The sequence below is a fragment of the Echinops telfairi genome, unplaced genomic scaffold (genome assembly GCF_000313985.2).
Source record: "Echinops telfairi isolate 266 unplaced genomic scaffold, ASM31398v2 ScPeMD7_7424;HRSCAF=8462, whole genome shotgun sequence".
NCBI lineage: Eukaryota > Metazoa > Chordata > Mammalia > Afrosoricida > Tenrecidae > Echinops > Echinops telfairi.
Window position 1 is genome coordinate 988,306 of NW_022111324.1, and position 18,481 is coordinate 1,006,786.

General features: G+C 52.8%; 2 protein-coding genes across 5 annotated transcripts in view; one reads left to right on the top strand and one right to left on the bottom strand.

Annotated features, from left to right (window-relative positions):
- LOC101638476 (carboxyl-terminal PDZ ligand of neuronal nitric oxide synthase protein) overlaps positions 1 to 16,571 on the top strand; it is a 379,449-nt gene extending 362,878 nt beyond the window's left edge. For 3 of the 4 annotated variants that reach the window (XM_045297874.1, XM_004706776.3, XM_045297875.1), the window contains 2 exons: positions 11,073 to 11,400; positions 13,078 to 16,571. In XM_045297874.1, coding sequence (XP_045153809.1) covers positions 11,073 to 11,400; positions 13,078 to 13,594 — 845 coding nt within the window. In that variant the 3' untranslated portion in view covers positions 13,595 to 16,571. Of the gene's footprint in view, positions 1 to 8,164; positions 8,277 to 11,072; positions 11,401 to 13,077 lie in introns of those variants that run through there. The other variant, XM_004706773.3, reaches the window with a different exon arrangement.
- On the bottom strand, positions 2,885 to 5,948 carry SPATA46 (spermatogenesis associated 46). The gene is made up of 3 exons (XM_004706774.2): positions 5,846 to 5,948; positions 4,174 to 4,287; positions 2,885 to 3,449 (listed from the first exon to the last, which is right to left on the bottom strand). Exons 1-3 carry the CDS (start codon positions 5,946 to 5,948, stop codon positions 2,923 to 2,925), a joined length of 744 nt encoding a protein of 247 aa, XP_004706831.1. The 3' UTR covers positions 2,885 to 2,922.
- Positions 16,572 to 18,481: the final 1,910 nt, after the last annotated feature.

The window sequence follows — 18,481 nt, forward strand, 5'->3', positions numbered from 1 at the left end:
AAAAGATTCTGTTAATGTAAGTGCACTTACTCCCTGGATGTTGTCACTAGTCTAGTGGCTTTTGCTAAATAAACCTTTCTTATTTCTAAAAGCTTTTCCATGGTCACTTTCTTATTTCTTCTTCTACTATTTCACCTGCTCCTTTTCCTCCCCCTATCTCCACTCCACTTTCCAAGCCAGGTGGCCTCAGCTGGGTAACATGTGTTCTCCAAGGATTGTATACTTAGAATGAATCCACATGTTCCCTGAAGGAGGGGAGGGAGGAGGGACCCTTAGTTGCAACTTATATGCAGGGGGCTTCCAAAAGTTGGTGGAAAACTTTCACGATCTTTTCATTTAATTTTTCCCCCCATTAACTTTTTGAAGTCCTCTCTTATACCCGCCCTACAGAAAGCAGGATTTCCATCTACACCAGTAGTTCTAGCCAGGGACAGTTTTGCTCCCCAGGGGACAGTCAGCACTGCCTGGAGACCAATCGTTTTGGTTGTCACAGCTTGGTACTAGTGGGTGGAAGCCAAAGATGCTGCTAAACATCTTATAATGCACAAGGCAGTCCGCCCACCCCTACAAAGAATTATCTGTTCCAAAATGCTAGTGTTGTTACTACTAAGAATCCCTGGGTCTAAGAGTTATGTATTGAGCTTTTAACCTCAAGGTCAGCAGTTTGAACCCACCAGCCACTCCAAGAGAGAAAGATGAGGCTTCCTGTCCCCTGAAGAGTTACAGTCTTAGAACCCCACAGGGTCAGCCCTACCCCATCCTGTAGGGTTGCTATGAGTCAGAATGGACTCAGTGACAGTGAGTTTGGGTTTGGTCTCTACCCATGTGTGCAGACTCTTCCGACCCCAGCTCTATTCAAACTCCAAACATCTTGGGAATGATATAGGGAGTAGCAACAAATATTGAGTGCTTCAAAAGTATTGCAGCATATTGTATTTTTAAATAAGACTATAACCAAGATCTTAAGTGTTCACCAATTCCCAGAGGAAAATGTCTGTAATATGTCGTTGGAGTCTGAGTGGGACATTCTGAAAATGCCCACACTGGGGATAGAGGCAGCTACCCCACGCTCACCCAGGGTGGAGTCTGCTGTTGCCTCACAGCTCCAAAGAGGAGGTGGCGTGCTGGCAGAGAAGGCAGGGCTTGGGCAGTAAGGAACCACAGGGTCTCCCAAAGCCTACATTAGGAAAACCAGATTCCTTGGGCAAGAATGTCTAGCTGTTTGTTAAAAGCAGAGTGTGCTAGGCTCGGGACTGTGCCAGGCCCAGGCTAGAAGAGAAATTTGGAGAAACACTATAGCCACGTTCACATGCCTTGTCTGCTGCTTCTGGCTGAGTGAGCTGAGCCTTAGTTTTCTCATCTGTAAAATGGAGACAACTAAAAGCGACTACAAAGAGCCAATGAGATGACATTTTAAAAGCATCAAGCAGAAGATTTGGTGGTAACCCAGGGGTGATACAGTTCGCATTTTAGTTAATGGAGGTGTAGGCTGCGCCCCTTGCCGATCAAGACAGTCATTTCCAGGTGCCTTTTTCTGCTGAGCAGAAGCTCTCCTCAGAGCTCTCTACCGAGGTGGTTGCTGGGCTAGTAATGACACAAGCCTGCCCTCAGAGAGCAAACACGAGGCACTACAGTATCAGGCTGTGGCCCTTGGGCTTGTGCCCTGTCTGAGCATGGCTGGGCGAGGATGCCCAACAAGGTGAGCAGCTGGCTTCTTTCCTGGTTCTTCTCAGACTGTAGTGGTACCATGCATGGCCTCCTCCCCCACTCCCACCATGGTCCCAAGAACCCCCTTCAAGGGAACCTCTCCAAGGAGGGCTTCCCATTCACCTGATGAAGACTTGGGGTAGGTGGAGGACTTAGAGGGCATTTCCACTCAGGGAAACACCACCTCAGAACGAAGACTGAAAAGATTGACCCCAAGTCCCTATGTGCTATCCCCCTCAGGGAAAGAAGACCCCCAAATAAGACTGCTAAACATTTAGCTCATCTTCTGTCTTTTAAGCCACAGAGTTGGCAAACCATGTCCTCACTGTAGCCCTGGTGCCCACCATGCCTGGGGGAAGCTAGCTGTGAAGTCATGGGCACCCATTACTTATTAATAGGAAGCAGTATATTGTCCCTAACTGGTCTGTTTTGATATGGCTCCAAGCAGCCTTGTAACGTGGCTCCCTAGATCAAAAGTGCATTTTCTCTGCCTGTGCCGGAGATGTCTTTGTAAGTGTGAATGGCCATGGTGTATGCAGTGGAAAGGGGCAGTTCTATTTGCCTCTAATGCATAAGGGCAGATTGTCTTTCCTGTTATTTGCCTCTCAGAAGATCTCATGAGAGGGCTTTCACCCTGGGCAGAAATTATACAAGGGGAGGCTTTCCCACATGAACAGGAGAGACTGCCCACCCCTTATCTCTTCAGTGTGCGTCCACCTGAAGTGGGGCCTGTGCTGTGGAACCAGGGCTAAGTGTACAGCGATCAGCAGGTGGCCAGGATCCTAGAGCAGTGGTTCTTAAAATGGAGTGTCCATGGCGTTGCCTAGAGGACTGGTTAAAATACAGACTGCTGACTGCACCCTCTAACATGTCTAATTCAGTTGGCCTGGGGTGAGGCCTGAGACTTTAATTTCTGACAATTCCCAGGTGATACTGAGGTTGCACGTCACTGCCGGAGCCACTGTCTTTAGAAGTTGTCTTTCAAGGGTGAGCCAGGGAGCTTCCTGGCATTGCCAGGCAACCATTTGGCAAGGGAAAATAGGAACGGGGAGCATGCCCTGAGAGGGGCAGTAGATGGTGCAGGGTGACCTCAGACTTGACAGAAGACCATGCCTAGCATCGATTTATTGGCATCTCTTTAGAGACATAAATAGGCTTCGTGCCTTATTTGCCTGAGGTGTCCACTAACAAAATGGCTGCCACCACCCAGAAAGACTACTTGAAGGCTTGGCAGCTGCCCGAGGAGAGCCTGTCCCCTGGCCGGGCCTTTTGCTCCTTGCCCCAGAGGGTTTTGAGCTTTCTGTAGTACACCTTGCAGCTGAAGCCTTCCTTGAAGCCCCTTTTGATGTGGCTCTTGAGTGAGTGCAGGGTGGGGTACATGCGGCAGCAGGCCGCACACTTGTAGCCGTGCTGCTGGGCCGGGTGCCACTTGGAAGCCATGAGGATGTCCTGGGATGTGATATAGTCTATGGAGTCCAGGCTGTGCCTGGATTTCCTGGTGGCCTCTCGGGAGCAGGTGTTCTCGGGGGAGGAGGAAGACGAGCAAACACTCTCCGCTATGTCCTCCGGAAGGCAACTGTCCCCCCTGCCCTCGTCCCGCTGCACCTCTGGGAAGCTGTAAGCCTCCAGATGGCTCTCCTTGTCCGTGCAGACGAAGTAGCTGTAAGGGGAGAACCAGGGCCGGTAGATGGTGCAGCTCCGTCTCAGCTGTTCTCCATTCTGGGAGTCCCCCACTGTGCAGTCTGCAAAGGAAAGGGCTGTGTCTGAGCCTGAGCCTCAGGAAGGGAGCCTTGAGGCCTGACTGGAGGCCATTGGGTGGTTCAAGAAAAGATGAATGAAGGCAAGCAGTCAGGGGGTGACCTTTGGTCACCTCAGTGACCCCACCCACCCACCCTCTGCTGCCCTCCATGGTAGGGAGCAGGTCAAAGTTGGGGTGGGGAGAGCCCTCAGAGATGCTGTTTTCTTTGTCTAGCAGCACAAGTGGCAGCTCCATCCCTAGAGGAGAGGCCTCTTTGAATCCAGAAGCCTTGGTCTTCGCTGGGTCCTTTGACTCCCTGGGGGGATGCAGTCAGTTCACAGGCTTGACTGCTCGCTAGATGGTTGGAGCCTCAGGCTCTCCCAGAGACACCTTGGAGGAAAGGCCTGGCTGTCTCCTTCTGAAAAAGCAGCCAGTGACAGCCCTGTGGAGCACAGCTCTCCCCTGACACAAGGGTAGGCCATTAGTCTGCTCCCTCCCTGGTGACCCCTCACCCTCTGCTGCCTGTAAGCAGGGAGCACATTGGACAGGTGGCGCAGAGGCCAGCCGGGCAGACTGCGTCTTTCCATCACTGTGGGTGGTCTGGCTGGGACCGGTTTGTCTGCCTCACTGCCCTTCTTTCCTCATCAGCCCCAGGCTGAATCTGCAGGGGGCAACCTTGTCCATCCCGGTGGGGCACGTGTGTGTGCTCAGAGTGGAGAAGGCCTCACCTGGCGAAAGCACTGTGCTCGGCAGCCCATGCCGGAGAATGCTGCTCTGGCGCTGGGGCGGCAGGGCCTGGACAGAGCTGGATGCCTCAGCAGGTGTCACCGTCTTGGCAATGTCTGCGTTATAGAAGAAAGGCTCTGGTGAGCTGAGCAAGGCCGGGAGTCCACTTCTGGGGACTCACCAAGGCACACCTAGATCAGGCTCAACCTCAGCGCTTCAAGACTTCTCAAAGCCAAAGCAGAACAGGGCCTTTCTTGCACCGGAATATGCATCCCAGAGAGTCCAAATGGGACTAGGAGGGAGAAGTAAAACCTGGTCCAAAGAACACACCTCTCTCTGGCCAAACCTCACATGAGCCTCCAACAGCGCACTCTCTATGCATGATGTCGTTATATCATAGACCACGGGGTGGGATCTGGGTCCCAGGGTTCAGCGATAGTGCTCTCGCCATTGGCAGCATATATTATCACATAGTCCCTTTGAGGATAAGGGAGCCCTGGTGGCATAATGAACTACGAATTGAGCTGCTAACTACAAGATCAGCAATTCAAATCCACCAGGCGATCCGTTGGAGAAAGATGAGGCTATCTGCTCCTGTAAAGATATAAAGTTTCAGAAACCCAAATGGGCAGTTCTACTGTGTCCTAAAGGGTCATTCTGAGTCGGAACCAACTTGTCATAGTGAGTTTGGTTTTCAGACTTTGAGGATGAGAAGGGTAATTCTCCAACAGAAAGATCTCATCTCCACAGCCAGAAACTGCTCAGGTAGATCCTGAAGTGGCACCTGACGCTTGGCTAAAAGGAGACCTGTCTCAAATCTCGGAGCGGTCACTGTGCTCAGTTGGGAATGTGTATCAGTGCTGCGTGCGGAGGAGGCCTCTGGGTGTTTGGGAGAACTTCTCCACAGAACAGGACATCTCAAATGGCCATGTTCATTGGAATCACCTGGGGAACTTGTTAAAAATGCAGATTCTGCTGCAAGGGGCTAGAGCAGCGGTTCTCAACCTGTGGGTTGTGACCCCTTTGGGGGTCGAATGACCCTTTCACAGGGATCACCCGATTCATAACAGTAGCAAAATTACCGTGATAAAGTAGCAATGAAAAGAATTTTAGAGTTGGGGTCACCACAACACGAGGAACTGTATTAAAGGGTTGCGGCATTGGGAAGGTTAAGAACCACTGCTCCAGAGTCTGGATTGGGCCTGAGAGTCTGCATTTCTAACAAGCTCCCAAGTGATGCTGATGTTGCCAGTCCGCGGACCACACTTCGAAGGGCAACTCCCCTTGGAGCTTTATGCCAGGCCATGGCCCTCAGTGGCCACACCCCTCCCATTCTGACTTGATACGTCTAGATCTCCAGTTTATCACAACCATGGAAACCAGCACATTCTCTTTACATAGACCGACTGCTACCTTGAGATCTCGTGCAGAAGCCAGCTCGGGATGAGCGGAAACTTGGATCCCACGTTTTCCCCATTCTCGTCTTACCAGAAAGGAATAGACAGCAGGAGCTACTTACTACAAGGGCTGTGTTTCTGAGAAGTGGTTGTCTCCCCATGTGTTCACTGGCTCTCTCATTAAATCATGGCCCTGTCACATGATCTGGTCAAGTACTCGGTTCAATACGTCAAAAGTAACCCACTTCTCTGTGGCCCTAGTGGCCCCAGAGTTTACCTGGTAAACTCATGGCACGGGAGGAGAGGATGTCGGGAAAGGTGCTCATAGCTGAGGAAGAGATGCGAGGTCCAGAAATGCTGAGGAGGGAGAAGTTTTCCATCTTCTGACGACAGCAGGGTCCGGAGAGTGAGCGTCTGTCCCCAAGAGGCTGGGTGGGTTGTCCAGACGATAAACATTCTGAGCACAGTTGACATCACAAGATCATATGATTCCACTCACCAGTGAGGCCACTCCTTAAAATGTGGATGGAATCTTTTGCAAGACAAGATTTGACTAACGTGGCTTAGGGTTTCTGGCTTGTTACTCAGTCTTCGCCTGGGGCCTGCCCTGATTGTAAACACCCGGAGAGTAGGCTGTCCGGCCGACTGTAGTGGAAGCTCATTCCTCTCCGAATGGTCGTACCACTTTTCTTCTCTCTCTCCCATGTAATCACACCACCACACTACCACCACCAAATACTTTTCTGTTTATGTTTTCATTTTAGGGTTGGTTTGGGAAGTCATTCTGAACATAAGTCGTAAAGATAAAGTACCGTATATACCTTGTATAAGCCAAGTTTTTCAGCACATTTGTTATGCAGTTTTTGTGGTAAAATAAGGTGCCTCAGCTGATATGTGGGTCTGCTTATACTCGAGTATATACGGTAAATACAAGGAACAGCCATGTGCGTGCCCTGAATCCATAGTTTCGTCACTCCCTCACTCCTTGCCTCAGTCAATTCCAACAACTAAGGACCCTGTAGGATAGAGTAGAGGTTTCCAAGACTGTAACTCTTTACAGGAGTAGAAAGCCTCATCTTTCTTCTATGGAGCCACTGGTGGTTTCGAACTGCTGACTTTGCAGTTCATAGTCCAGCAAGTAATGCACTAGACCACCAGGGCTCCCTCATATGTGCCTAACATTAATATTTTACCTCCTAAGCATGCTCAGACCTTTCTCTGTGTGTGCATATGTGTGTCCACAGCCTGTTTGTTCCCAGCTCTCAGAAGGTAAGTTGCAAACATCCTGAACCTTCATGCCTGAATTCTTCTGTGTGTTCCCTGAAGATAGGTATCGTATATTATTTCAAAGGACAGTGTGGTGCATTGGTGGGAAGTTACTAAAAAGTGGGAGGCTTGACTCAATAACAGTTTGCTCAGTGTACACTGAGGGCGGTTAGCTGGTGAGATAAGGGCCCGAGAGAAGGCGGAGTTACCTTTATCTTATGAGAACCTGGCATGTGCCTGGGATGTGGCACATGGGTAGACGGCGATTGTGACCCCTGGAAGATGAGCTGGCAGCACCCAGTTTAGATCACCTGACGTTAGTCTCCGTCTCCACTTGATGGGGAAGAGACCGCTTCTCCTGAAGTGCCAGTGGGCCCCCTCTGTGGTGGGGTGAGGTTTATGGGGTGTGAGTGTGCATCTGCTTCTGCACCCTAGAGCCCAGAGGTGTCTTCTCGTGTGTTGTGAAACCTCAGTGTTTGACCGAAATCCTGTGGAGAACATGATTTCCCTGTTGGCACCCTGGTCATGTAGTGCGCTGTAACAGAAATCTCACCACTGAGTGGCTTTAAAACACAATCTTTTTTCTCCAACTTGGGGGGCTGGAGGTCCAAACCCAGGGTGCTGGCTGTCTCTCTCTGTTGAGTCTAGAGAAAGCTCCTTGTCTCTTTTAAGCTTTTGCTCTTGGGTGATCTTCATGTGGCTTGGCATCTCTCCTCTCGCACCCCTACTTGCTTGATGGTATAATCTCTTTTTTATCTAAGAAGAGGTTGACTTAAGTCATAGACTGTGTATTTCGCCATGAGCACAATAAAGACAGCCTGTTTCCAAATGGGATTGTAACCACAGGCATAGGGGCTGGGGCTTACAAGACATATTTTAGGAGGACATAATTCAATCGCTAGCACCTGCTTTGGCACCGTTAAGGGCATTGGCATGGTCATTGGGGATGGCCTGATATGCACAAAGACCATGGGTCTGGGAATCAGTGTGAGTTGCAACCCCTCTCGGCCACTTGGCTTTTCCACTTTTTTTACTTAAAGAGTCAGAGTGAGTGGATGAGCATCGTCCTGGCCCCACACCGATGGCATAGCCATGGTGAGACTGAGTGGCTCAAGCAGACTTAGAATTCCCCTCATATTCCTCCCCTGACAGCTAGGAGCTTAGCGATATGCCCAGCTATTTAATGTGAAGAGGGTGTACGTTATCGGGGAACATACGGGAAGCCACATTAACCAGTGCCTAGGTATAGAGTTTTAGAAACACAAAATCTGTTTCGGGTTAGTTGTTGAAAGTTCGTGGGACCCTGGAGTTCCGGGTTTGCGGTGTGTGGCTGCTGGTGGCGCAGGCAGGAAGTGACACTCTCGCAGTGGTTGGTCATTACATAAACTGTGTCTCTCTCTCATTTGTTTCCCACCTGCCTTCCGAGCCCCTTTCTCAGTCAGGTAAGACACCCTGGGGATGACTTGTGTCCCAGGTGCCCCCCTCTGCTTGGGTATGTGCATGTTTGGGGGTCTTGCTGGGAGGGTCGACCAGACTGGGTCCAGTCCCCTGTCTCGCCTCCATCACCATTATTTTCAGAACCACCAAGCCCCTCGTCCTGAGGAGCGGTGGGGAGGGACTCGCAGAACTTGTGGGTCACTGGTGGCATAAACAGGAAATCGACTCATTATGAATCCCTGGGTTGTGTGTGTTGGGGGCTGGGGGGTGTTGAAAGAAACCCCAGGAAGTGTCCCAGGAAGAGCCCCGCTTCTCCTGCCTTAAAAATGATTTTTGTAAATAGAAAAGGTGGTTTGGGAACAGTTTCCCCTAAAATGTCAGCCGATGTTGCAGTCATATTTCAGAGCCTCCGTAGACCAGTCAATCCCATTAAACCACTGTGCTAAATGCTTACGTGGCCGTTTGAGCTGATCAAAATCACCTACGACACTCAGTCCTCTCAAGGAACCCACCGTGTTACTGTGGCAAGCCAGAGAGATTTATCAGACAGATTTAGAGAATTGTGTAAGAGAGTATCTAATGGACTGTTTAAGTTAGTTACGAATCTGGTGTCGGAAGGGTACTTCAAAAAGCTCATCGAATATCCAGTATCTTTGCCTTCCATTTTTCCGTGAATTTTTTGGGTGCTCCTTCATATTTTATAGACTAAGTTCTGAAGGTCCGAAGGGTCCAAGCATAATCCAAGCGTTATTTGTCTGTTGGGAGTATGTTTTAATAAAACTAATGCTAACGGGCACACAATCTAGGAATCACTGTGACAGGCGGTCTGGGTACTCCCCCTTTTAAAATGGACTCGGCCTGCTCTGAACGTTCGCTTTAAACCAATAAGGAAACCACACAGACGTAGCTAAGCCAGGAAACGCTGGGGTGTTTGTCTTGCCCAACATACCTCCCTGGAAACATCCAGTGACCAAAGTACCTTCTGATGGGGAAGGAAATAGTAAACTATTTCCATTCCACGGACTCCTCTGCTAGCGTGAACGTGTCAGGAGTAGAGAAGAATGTGAAACGCTAGAAGGATACTATGCCAAGGGGGAGGGCAAGGCAAGATAGGCTGTTCATGCTCACGAGTTGGCGGCCCTGTTCTGGTGTGTCTCGGCCTGTGAGCCCAGCACAGCTGAACTGCCAGCCCTGCACCCTGTATCCCAGGATGCTCTCACACCAGGGCCCTGGAATGTCACCCCCTCAGTGGTGCTTGAACCTGCTCATGGGTTTGGAGGCTTACAAAAGGGAAGGATGTGGAGTTCATTCACAGAGGTAGCTCGCCACTCCTCTTCCTCCTACTGCTGCTCCCCTAACCCCCACTCCCGCCCCCCACCCCCACCCCCAGGCCCTTGGAATATGGCTATCTCAGGAACTGGCCCAGAGGAGCCGTGTTTGCTGAACCCGCAGGAAAGAGAAAGAGGACTCCTGGCCCCAAGAGTCGGCAGGGCAGGGGGAACAGCTGTAGGCAAAACGTTTTGACAGAAGAAAACCAATGTTCCAACCTCAGATCCTGTTAGGAAGATGCACTGAGAACAGTCCCTGGCCGAGGAGTAACCACGTGTAGCTAACTCTTCTCCAAGATCGCCTGGGGAGTCAGGAAGGACAGATGCCTTAGGTGTGGTTCCAGGGAACCCATGGCCAGCTTGAGGACCGAGCTGACTCTGCAGGTAGGAAAGGATACCCAGGTGCTAGTTGGTGGCTGGGAGCTTGCCCAGAGCCCTGAGCACAGAATCCAGCCTCTCCCAACCACATACCTTGGAAGCTACCTTCTTAGCTTCTGCACTTTGCCATCCCCAGAATGTGTTGGCTGCTCAAGTTATTTATTGAGGACCTACCAGACTGACCGGGGCCCCACGCATGTATATAACCCAGTGGGTCCACATCAATGCCTTGAGTTAAATTTCTGAGCCGAAGAGAGGCCTCGGAGAGGACTGTGTCTGCCAGGCTTGATTGGACAGCTGGGCGTGGGACCAGGAAGGGCACAGGACAGTGGAAAGAGCCAGGAACTTTGAAGGCCTGAGTTCTAGTTCCAATCTCACCAGTTCCTAGTTGTATGACTGGGCACAGCAGTTACGGTAATTATTGTGAGTCCTGCGTTCCTCAGCTGTAAATAGGTGGCTTAGCCATGCTCACCTCACTGGGAGTCAGTGAGCTGTCGGTCCAGATTCTCCTGCTTCGTTGGCACCAACTAAGTCCTTGTCCATTTGGTGTGACCTGAATCCAAGCCTCTGAGTGCAGTTACCCACCTCAAGGGCACGGAATAATTGCTGGCCCCCTTTCCCGTGGAGCATGGTGCGTGCCATGCAGGTGGCTTTCCAATGGGAGCTCCCTACTTGCCCTCCATCTGTCTTGGTCACAGAGCACAGCGCCAGCTCACAGTGATGTCAGAGTGCCACAGGTGATCACGTCATTCTCATTTCTTCTTTGCATCTGAGGGCCCAGTGCCCTCGTGGGAAAGGAGTCGAGCTCTGAGCCAAGGAGGCCGGTTTCCGAGGCTACGTTAACTTTCCTCTGGGTAGGCTTGGGCAGGGATTAACTTGGGCAGGGCAGAACTAGAATTTCTGGTCCCAGCAAGAAAACGGAGGCTGGAAGTGTTCGAGAGGGTCTTGGTTCGTTCTGGACTATTTCCAGAGCCTTCCATGGTTATTTGAATGTTCTGAGCATGGTGTAAGGAGAAGGGAAGCAGGGATATGCTTCGCGAAACCCCTCTGCCCCATTGCTCACCCGTGTCTCCATCTCCCCCTCTCTCTGTGTAGTTGACCACAGCATGTTTGAGAATCTGAACACAGCCCTCACGCCAAAGCTGCAGGCAAGCCGCTCCTTTCCCCACTTGTCCAGGCCTGCGGCCCCCAGCTCTGCCCCACCGGGGCCTGGGGAACCTGGTACGCCAGGACTCTGGGTGGGCAGCAGCCAGCACCTCAAGAACCTTGGCAAAGCCATGGGGGCCAGAGTCAATGACTTCCTGCGGAGGAAGGAGCCCTCAAGCCTTGGGGGTGCAGGGGTGATGGAGATCAACAAGACCGTGGGTGCCGAGCTGGCCAGTGGAGTTGACATGGCAGCAGGGCCCTGGCTGGAGGATGAGCGGTGAGTACACCCCACCCACCCACCCTCTACCCCCACCCCAGTGCTCCTGCAGCTCCGCAGAGGTATGTCTGCTGATGGTCTCCAGGGAAGAGTCACCCTGAGGCAGAGCTATGAAATTGTCACGTGAAGAACTGCTGCAGGAAGAGCTTGCTGTTTGTGCGCGCTGGCTTCACCCTCCACGATCACTGCTGCATCTCCTGAGCGTCTAGCATGATCTTGGCGCCCTGCCGCAGACTGCAGCTGCTTCATTTTACCAAATCCTCCCAAACAACCCTATGAGGTAGAGTAGATTACTTCCACGTGGCAGGTCATTAGAGTTCCCGGACGGGCTGTGAGCTGCAGCAGGACACAGCCTTAGTAACTAGTTCAAACCCAAGCCACTATTAGCCTTGTCCAGTTGACCAGGGCGAATGCTCAGTCAGAGCCTGAAAGGAGGCCAGCTTTAGCCCAACATCAGGAACATCTTCCTAGGGTGCAGAGCCACTACAAGATGGTATCTTAGAGACGAAGTGAGCTTCTTAGTCCTGAGCCTGTCAGAGAGAGTCTGAGTGCGAGGTTGAACTGGCCGCTCTTTGCCACGCTGGGAGGGGGTGTGGATCCTGAGCTCTCTCCAGGGAACCACACCTGAACAGGAAACAATATCCCCTTGAGCCAGTAAACCCTGCTTGATGGGGAGAGAAGAAGGTGGTGGGTAAGAAATAAAATCTGCACTGTCGGGCACCCTGTCATAAACACACTTTGTATGCTTCAGAAAGTATCGCTGCTAAATCGTAGAAACTTAGTGAAAGTAGCAAACTGTGAAGCGATTGACTCCCAACACGTTTTCCATCTGGGCCCAGACACTTCTGAAGGCAGCGTTTCAGCCTCTCCCCCTCCCCCGCCAGGAGCCCTGGAGGAGCACTGGTGACACGTGGGGCGGCACTCGCCGTTGGAAACTGCCAGCAGCTCCTGGGGAGAAAGACTGGGCTCTGTGCTCCCATCCGCAGTTAGTCTGGAAAACTCGCATTGACTCAATGGCAGCGAGGTGGACGGAGCTTCCCTGGAGAATTCTGTGCTCCTCGATGTATCCCACACCCTGAGGCGGCGTTGGTGGACTTGAGACATTCCTGTCCATGTGCCTTGGCATATTCTTTGGGTTTAGAAAACAAAAAGGAGTCCGAAGGGCAAGATCAGAGCTGTAGGGTGGAGGGAGTCTGGTTTCCCAAGGAAATTCTTGTAGGACAGAATTGGCTGCCTTTAGAAATAAGCATGATGTCATGTCACGATGAGAAAAAAATTCCTCAGGGCAACGTTCCGGGTCTTTTCCTCAAAATGCAGTTTTCTGTTGTCTTAAAGCTTCTTTCCAACAACCCCCATGGTAGACGTATGTCCTCCAGGAAAACCTAGGAAGGTGACCCCTTGGGATCCCAGAGAGCAGTTGCCATACCCTTCTGAGCTGACCTCTCTGCCTTGATTTTCTTTAAATCATTTTATTGGGGGCTCATGCAACTCTTATCACAATCCATGCACGCATCAATTGTGTAAAGCACATTTGTACATTCGTTGCCCTCATCATTCTCAAAACATTTGCTCTCCACTTAAGCCCCTGGCATCAGCTCCTCATTTCCCCCTCCCTCCCCGCTCCCCCCTCCCTCATGAACCCCTAATCATGTGATCTTACTGTCCTCAACCTTACAGGCCTGCCCTGCAAGAAGCATTCCCACGATTGGACCCTCCGCCGCCCATAACCAAGAAGCGAATCCCTCGGGCCCTGAAGACGACCCAGGACATGCTGATTTCGTCGCAGCCTGTCCTGAGTAATCTGGAGTATGGGACAGAGCTGTCGCCCAGACAGCCCCAGGACTCCCCACCCACTGCACTTTCTCCCAGAGAGCCCATCACCGACGACGCGCCCCTGCCACAGGCCACCTCGGAAATGGCGGAGGAAGTCGAGGCCCTGCCCAATGGAGAGGTCTCCCTGTCGGTGCCTGACCTAATCCACAAGGATAGCCAGGGCGAAGCCAAGCTGAGGATGGCCGAGCGGGAGCGGAGAAGAGCCTCCTCCCCTGGCCTCATGGAGAGAAACGGTCTCAAACTCAGCCTGAGCCCCATCAGCCTGGCCGAGCCCCTGGAGGACTGCAGTCCCCCTCCTCGGGCACGGACCTCCAGCCTTGACAACGAAGGCCCTCACCCAGACCTGCTGTCCTTCGAGTAGAGCCTGTTCTCCTTCCTGCTGCACGCCACACCCCTCACTGCCTCCGCTTCCTTCTCCACTGTGCACACCGCCCTTCCTCCACTCCCATGGGCCCTTGCTCCTCCTGGCAGAGCTGGGTCTCCCATCATGGGAGGTGCAGGACCAGGGTCCTAGTTGCTGAGCCAGTCTGCAGAGCCGGGCTCAAGGGCCATCCCTGATCGCCATCTTCTGTTGGCTTCTCTGGGTGCTGGCTCAGCCCTTGGGTACCAGAGTGTGTCCTGGTTTCCAGGTGGATGGCAGGAGCTCCAGCCCAAGATGATGGGCCTTGTGGGCATTCTCTCGGCCTGTCTTCCCCCATGCTGCCTACTCCCCTGCCCTCCAGGTGGGGGGCTCTGGGCTCCCTGCCTGGGAGGAATCCAGCTGAATGAGGAATGATGGGCTGGCAGGTTAGGCTCAATGATGGTCCCTGGCCTGAAAGCCATACCGCTGACCCTGACTGAGCCCAGGTACAGTGCCTCCGTTCCAACTGCAGCCTGGGCCCTCAGGGCTCAATCTGCCTCTCACGGGAGGGGGCCATGTGGAGGGGAGGTGTGTGTGTTGGGGCAGTTCAGAGGAGATGCTTTCCAGACCTGAGACACAGAGGTCTAACACCAGGTTCTCCAGGGTTCCCCTCTGGTTAGATACAGCGAGCGCTCCCTGGGAGCCAAGCACAGAGCCTGCTGCTGAGGTACTGCCAGCTGTCCTCCAGCCCCCTGCCCAGCTGCCAAGCCCCAGGCTGCTAGCCCCGCCGCCCCCCGCAGCAGGCGAGCTCTGGCTTTGCAGTGAGGACCCAGGAACTCCCGAGCTGGTTTGGCCTTGAGGCTGGTCCTATTAGAGCCCAGAGCAGAAGTAGTAGATGAAGAAGGGGAGACAGGGTGCGAGAAGATCAGCCAAATGCCTGCAAGGACACAATCCCAAGGGCCGGGCATGCCAGCGTGAGGTGAGTCCGAGGGAGGTCAGCAGTGTCTGGCCTGTGGAAAGAAGTGAGGCGGCCATCCACTTTTAATTAAGTAGAAGGGGCTTTGCTGTGTGTCGTCCCCCCACCGCCACCACTCCCAAACCCTTGCCTCCCCAGAAGAGCCTTTGCTGGACCCTGATGCCCTGTCTGCTCCTGCTCTCGGGAGGCTCCTCTGCCTCACCGGTGGCTGCCCTCCTGGGTCAGTGCAGTTTGTGTTCCTGTCTCCCAGCAGGTGTGCTGTCTTGCTGCTTTCTTGTGGCCCAGAGACCCTGTAAACGGGGGACCCCCAGCCTGGGGGCCTTTGCAGAGAGAAGAGCATCACGTTCTTGAAAGCCAGGCAGCGTGGACCTGATCAGGACTGGCCATGTGGCATCCTGCCTCCTCTTTCCCAATCATCCTCGACTTGCTTACCCAAGACGCCAGAGCTCACCTCCCGGTTCATCATACCTCTTTCAGCTGGGGGGCCAGAGGTGCTATGCTGCCTCCAGGCCACATGGAATGTGGCTCACTCCATATCGGGGAGTGGGGAGCGGCAGGGGTTCCGCTAGTGTGTGGGCTGCCCTACGGGAGCTCTTGCTGCTGCAGCTGTGTGACCTGCCTTCCCACCCCGTTTTCTGTTGTGTCTTCCTTTCCCTCGGAGCGATGCTCCACCTAGGGCGTACAGCACACCTGGCCTCACCTTCCCCAGCAGGGTCCATCCTCCTGCGGCTGAAGCCATCGGGGTGTCACTGGGGGTGGGAGTTCTGCTTGGCTCCAACAACATCACAGGGTGCGCTACATGCCTCTCATGGTCAGAGGAGTGCTCCGGCCTAGTGTCTTGGGTCCTGTGTTTTTTTCCCACAATGGTTTGGGGTTTTCACACTAAACATATAGATAGAGGTGGGATCTTATTCTTACCTGCTTACAAGTGGGCCCACCCTGCACAACAGAACAAAACGATGCCCCATCCTGTGCCCCCCTCCTGTTAGGTTGCCAGTTGGGCATGTACATACCCGTCTTGGGAACAAGTCCATCTGAGCCGTGCTTCTCATGCCAAACGTTCTCTCACTACTTTGATGGGAAGCATGCCAGGCTCCAGTGCCAGGTTCGGACGTTGCAGGTCTGCACCACTTAAAGCACCCTGCTCTCCGCTCCACACCCAGCCTCCACCCTGGCCCTCAGACACAGCATCACAGAGGGGTCCTTCCAGGTATCCTGGGACCACTGTCAGGGTGACTGCAGAGCTCATTAGCATCTGATACCCAACACGAAACTTTGGGGCCCTGCTCGGTCTGGCCCCTCTGACCTCTGCACCGTGGCTCCCTCCTGTACAACAGGGGCTATGCTGCTACCTTGGGGGCTCTCTGGGCTGGAACTTGTTCCCGGATGCTGTAGCTATGACTGGTGCTAGGGGCTAAGTTGCACCCAGAGCCCAGCAGGTGCAACTACTTTAAATTCTTCCTGCCTGTGGTCTGGGCTCAGACCAACCCTCCTCTGCAAAGCCCCACTGCTGGTCTCTGTCCACCTCGGCAGCCTGACCTCCCTGTTGGCAGTTTGACAGTCACCCATACAGTGCCCTGGTAGTCTGGCTTCTCCAAGCAGTGCCTTCAAGCAGCCCAGTCCCCACAAGGGTTGGGTGATGAGGAATGAAGAACCAATCTGTCTCCACCTAAGGAAGCTGGGGCCACAGAATCCCGTCTCTGTTATTCCCCCAGCCTCCCTTCCCCTGTATTCAGCACAGAGCTTTACCCTGAAAGACCACATGGTGAGCCTCTAGACCCTGGCAGGGGGATGGTGTATTCCCTGCCCAGAGGGGAATGCATCTGTGGATGTGTCATATATGTGGACGGTATGAAGACAGACATGCAATCCACTGATTACTGGAGAACAAGGAGTTGGTCCTAGGTGGGTGGAGGAAGAAGATTACCAATGGTTTTGGAGAATTTCATAGAGATTTTATATTTATATGTTTAGTAATCCTCTGGTAGAAGGAAGCTGCACAATAAAAGTTATTTGGTTTGCTTCGTGTGTTCGTTTTCTTCTCCTGGTGAACGAGGAGTGGTTGGTTTTCATGGCTTGTCGTGAGCATTGACCAGATCCTGGTGAGCCTGGGAGAGGGAGAGGGCTGGGAGGGATATAGGAGCTACTGCCAGCCCCCCAGTCAGAGACCCTTGGATGAAAACAGTCTTTCAGGACATGGGATTATTTCTTCCCAAAGGGGCCCTCCTCGTCCAACCCTCACCTGCTGCCCTTCCAGGCTCATCGGGCATGTGCACACAGGTAGGACTTCCTCCAGGATGGATGCGGGTGGCCATGGGACCATCTTGGAAGCCAGTGGTTGTTATCCTGTGTACGTAGACACCTCTACGAAATTGGAGGTGGAGCCATGTGCATATGCGTACATTCTGAGAGGGACAGCTTTGGTCACGTACTCAAAGGGCATCAAACCAGAGGCAGACTCTGCCATTGAGTCGATGCCGACCCAGAGATCCTATAGAACAGTAGAACTACCCCTGTGAGTTTCCTTGGGAGCAGTCGGTGGTTTCAAACTGCTGGCCTTGCACTTAGCAGCCCAATGCATAACCACTACACCACCGGGGCTCCCCGGTGGAGCATCCCCATTGGCAAATGTTAACACCCAGAACTGCTGACTTAGATACTCTCCTCGCTGTTACTCTTCGGAGTCGTCTCCTGAGACTGGCCTGGCCGCTGATGGAGAGGGTGTGACCTGCCAGGAAGCTGCCCTGCACCCGCTTTGTCCCATTGCTGCCTCTAGGCCTGTATCACACCCAGGGATCCAGAGAACCTCACATAGCTAAACATCCCCCAGGATTGTGACCGTAGAGGGAAGGAGGTGGGGAAAAGAAACGGAAGCTATTTAGTCATCACGGAAGCCGTGGCATCGCCATAGTGGGAAAGACCTGTCCTTTGTGCCCGTCGCTCTTCATTTAACCCAGGGGCTGGATTCTAGGTTTGGCCAGGAGGGGTCCCCTGCCTCCGCAGGGCAAGGGTCTTGGGTATGAGCTCAGTCTCTAAGAGTTCCCTGCTTTGAACTCCATCCCCATACGTCATCCTGTGACCAGGTGCAGGGAGAGAACGGCTGGGCTGGCGGTGGCTCACCTCGGCGGGGGGGTGCAGCATAGTGTTCGGGGAAGACAGGAATTGCACAGAAGCCAATCCAGCCTATTCCTCATATGGGAAGAAGGCATCGAAAATACTTAGAATAGCGTTTTCCCCTTGGCCCCCGCGCCAGTGACTATTCTTCAGGGAACCTCTCCCATTGGGTGGCTTCCGGGTCAGCTACTGCAGTTGCTCAGGTGTGAAATATGCCCTGATATGCCTTCCTTGCTTGCTATTCTGCAAAGTACTTGTTTGGGGCTGAGCTAAATTCTGAAAAAGTGTAGTATGGAGAAGAAAAATAATGAGGGAAGTCTTGCATATGAAAACCGATGTGCACTTATCCTGTGCTCTAAGCTGAACCATAGGATGCAAAGATGGAATTAGCCAGGCGAGGAGGCTCCATCATCAAATTTGTGGAAAAAGCAGAATGGAAAGATAATAGAATTTCTCCCACAACGTTTTTAAAGCCTCCTGGTCTACCCAAACCTCTACCTTGAGCTAGGGAACCTTCCTCCCTGCCATCGAGTTGATGCTGACTCATAGCGATCCTAAAGGACTGGGTAGAACTGCCCCTGTTGGTTTCTGAGACTGGAGCTCTATGGGCATAGAAAGTGGCTAGTGGTTTCCAAGGGCAGCCCAATGCATTAACCACTATACCAGCAGAGGGAGCCCTTAGTTGGTGCCAATGGTCAATGCACTTGCTCAAACTCACCGAAAGATTGGAGGGTCAAATACCCATTTATAAACTATCAAGGGCTCATGCGGGAGGGGGTAGCGGGGAGGGAGGGGAAAAATGAGGACCTAATGTCGGG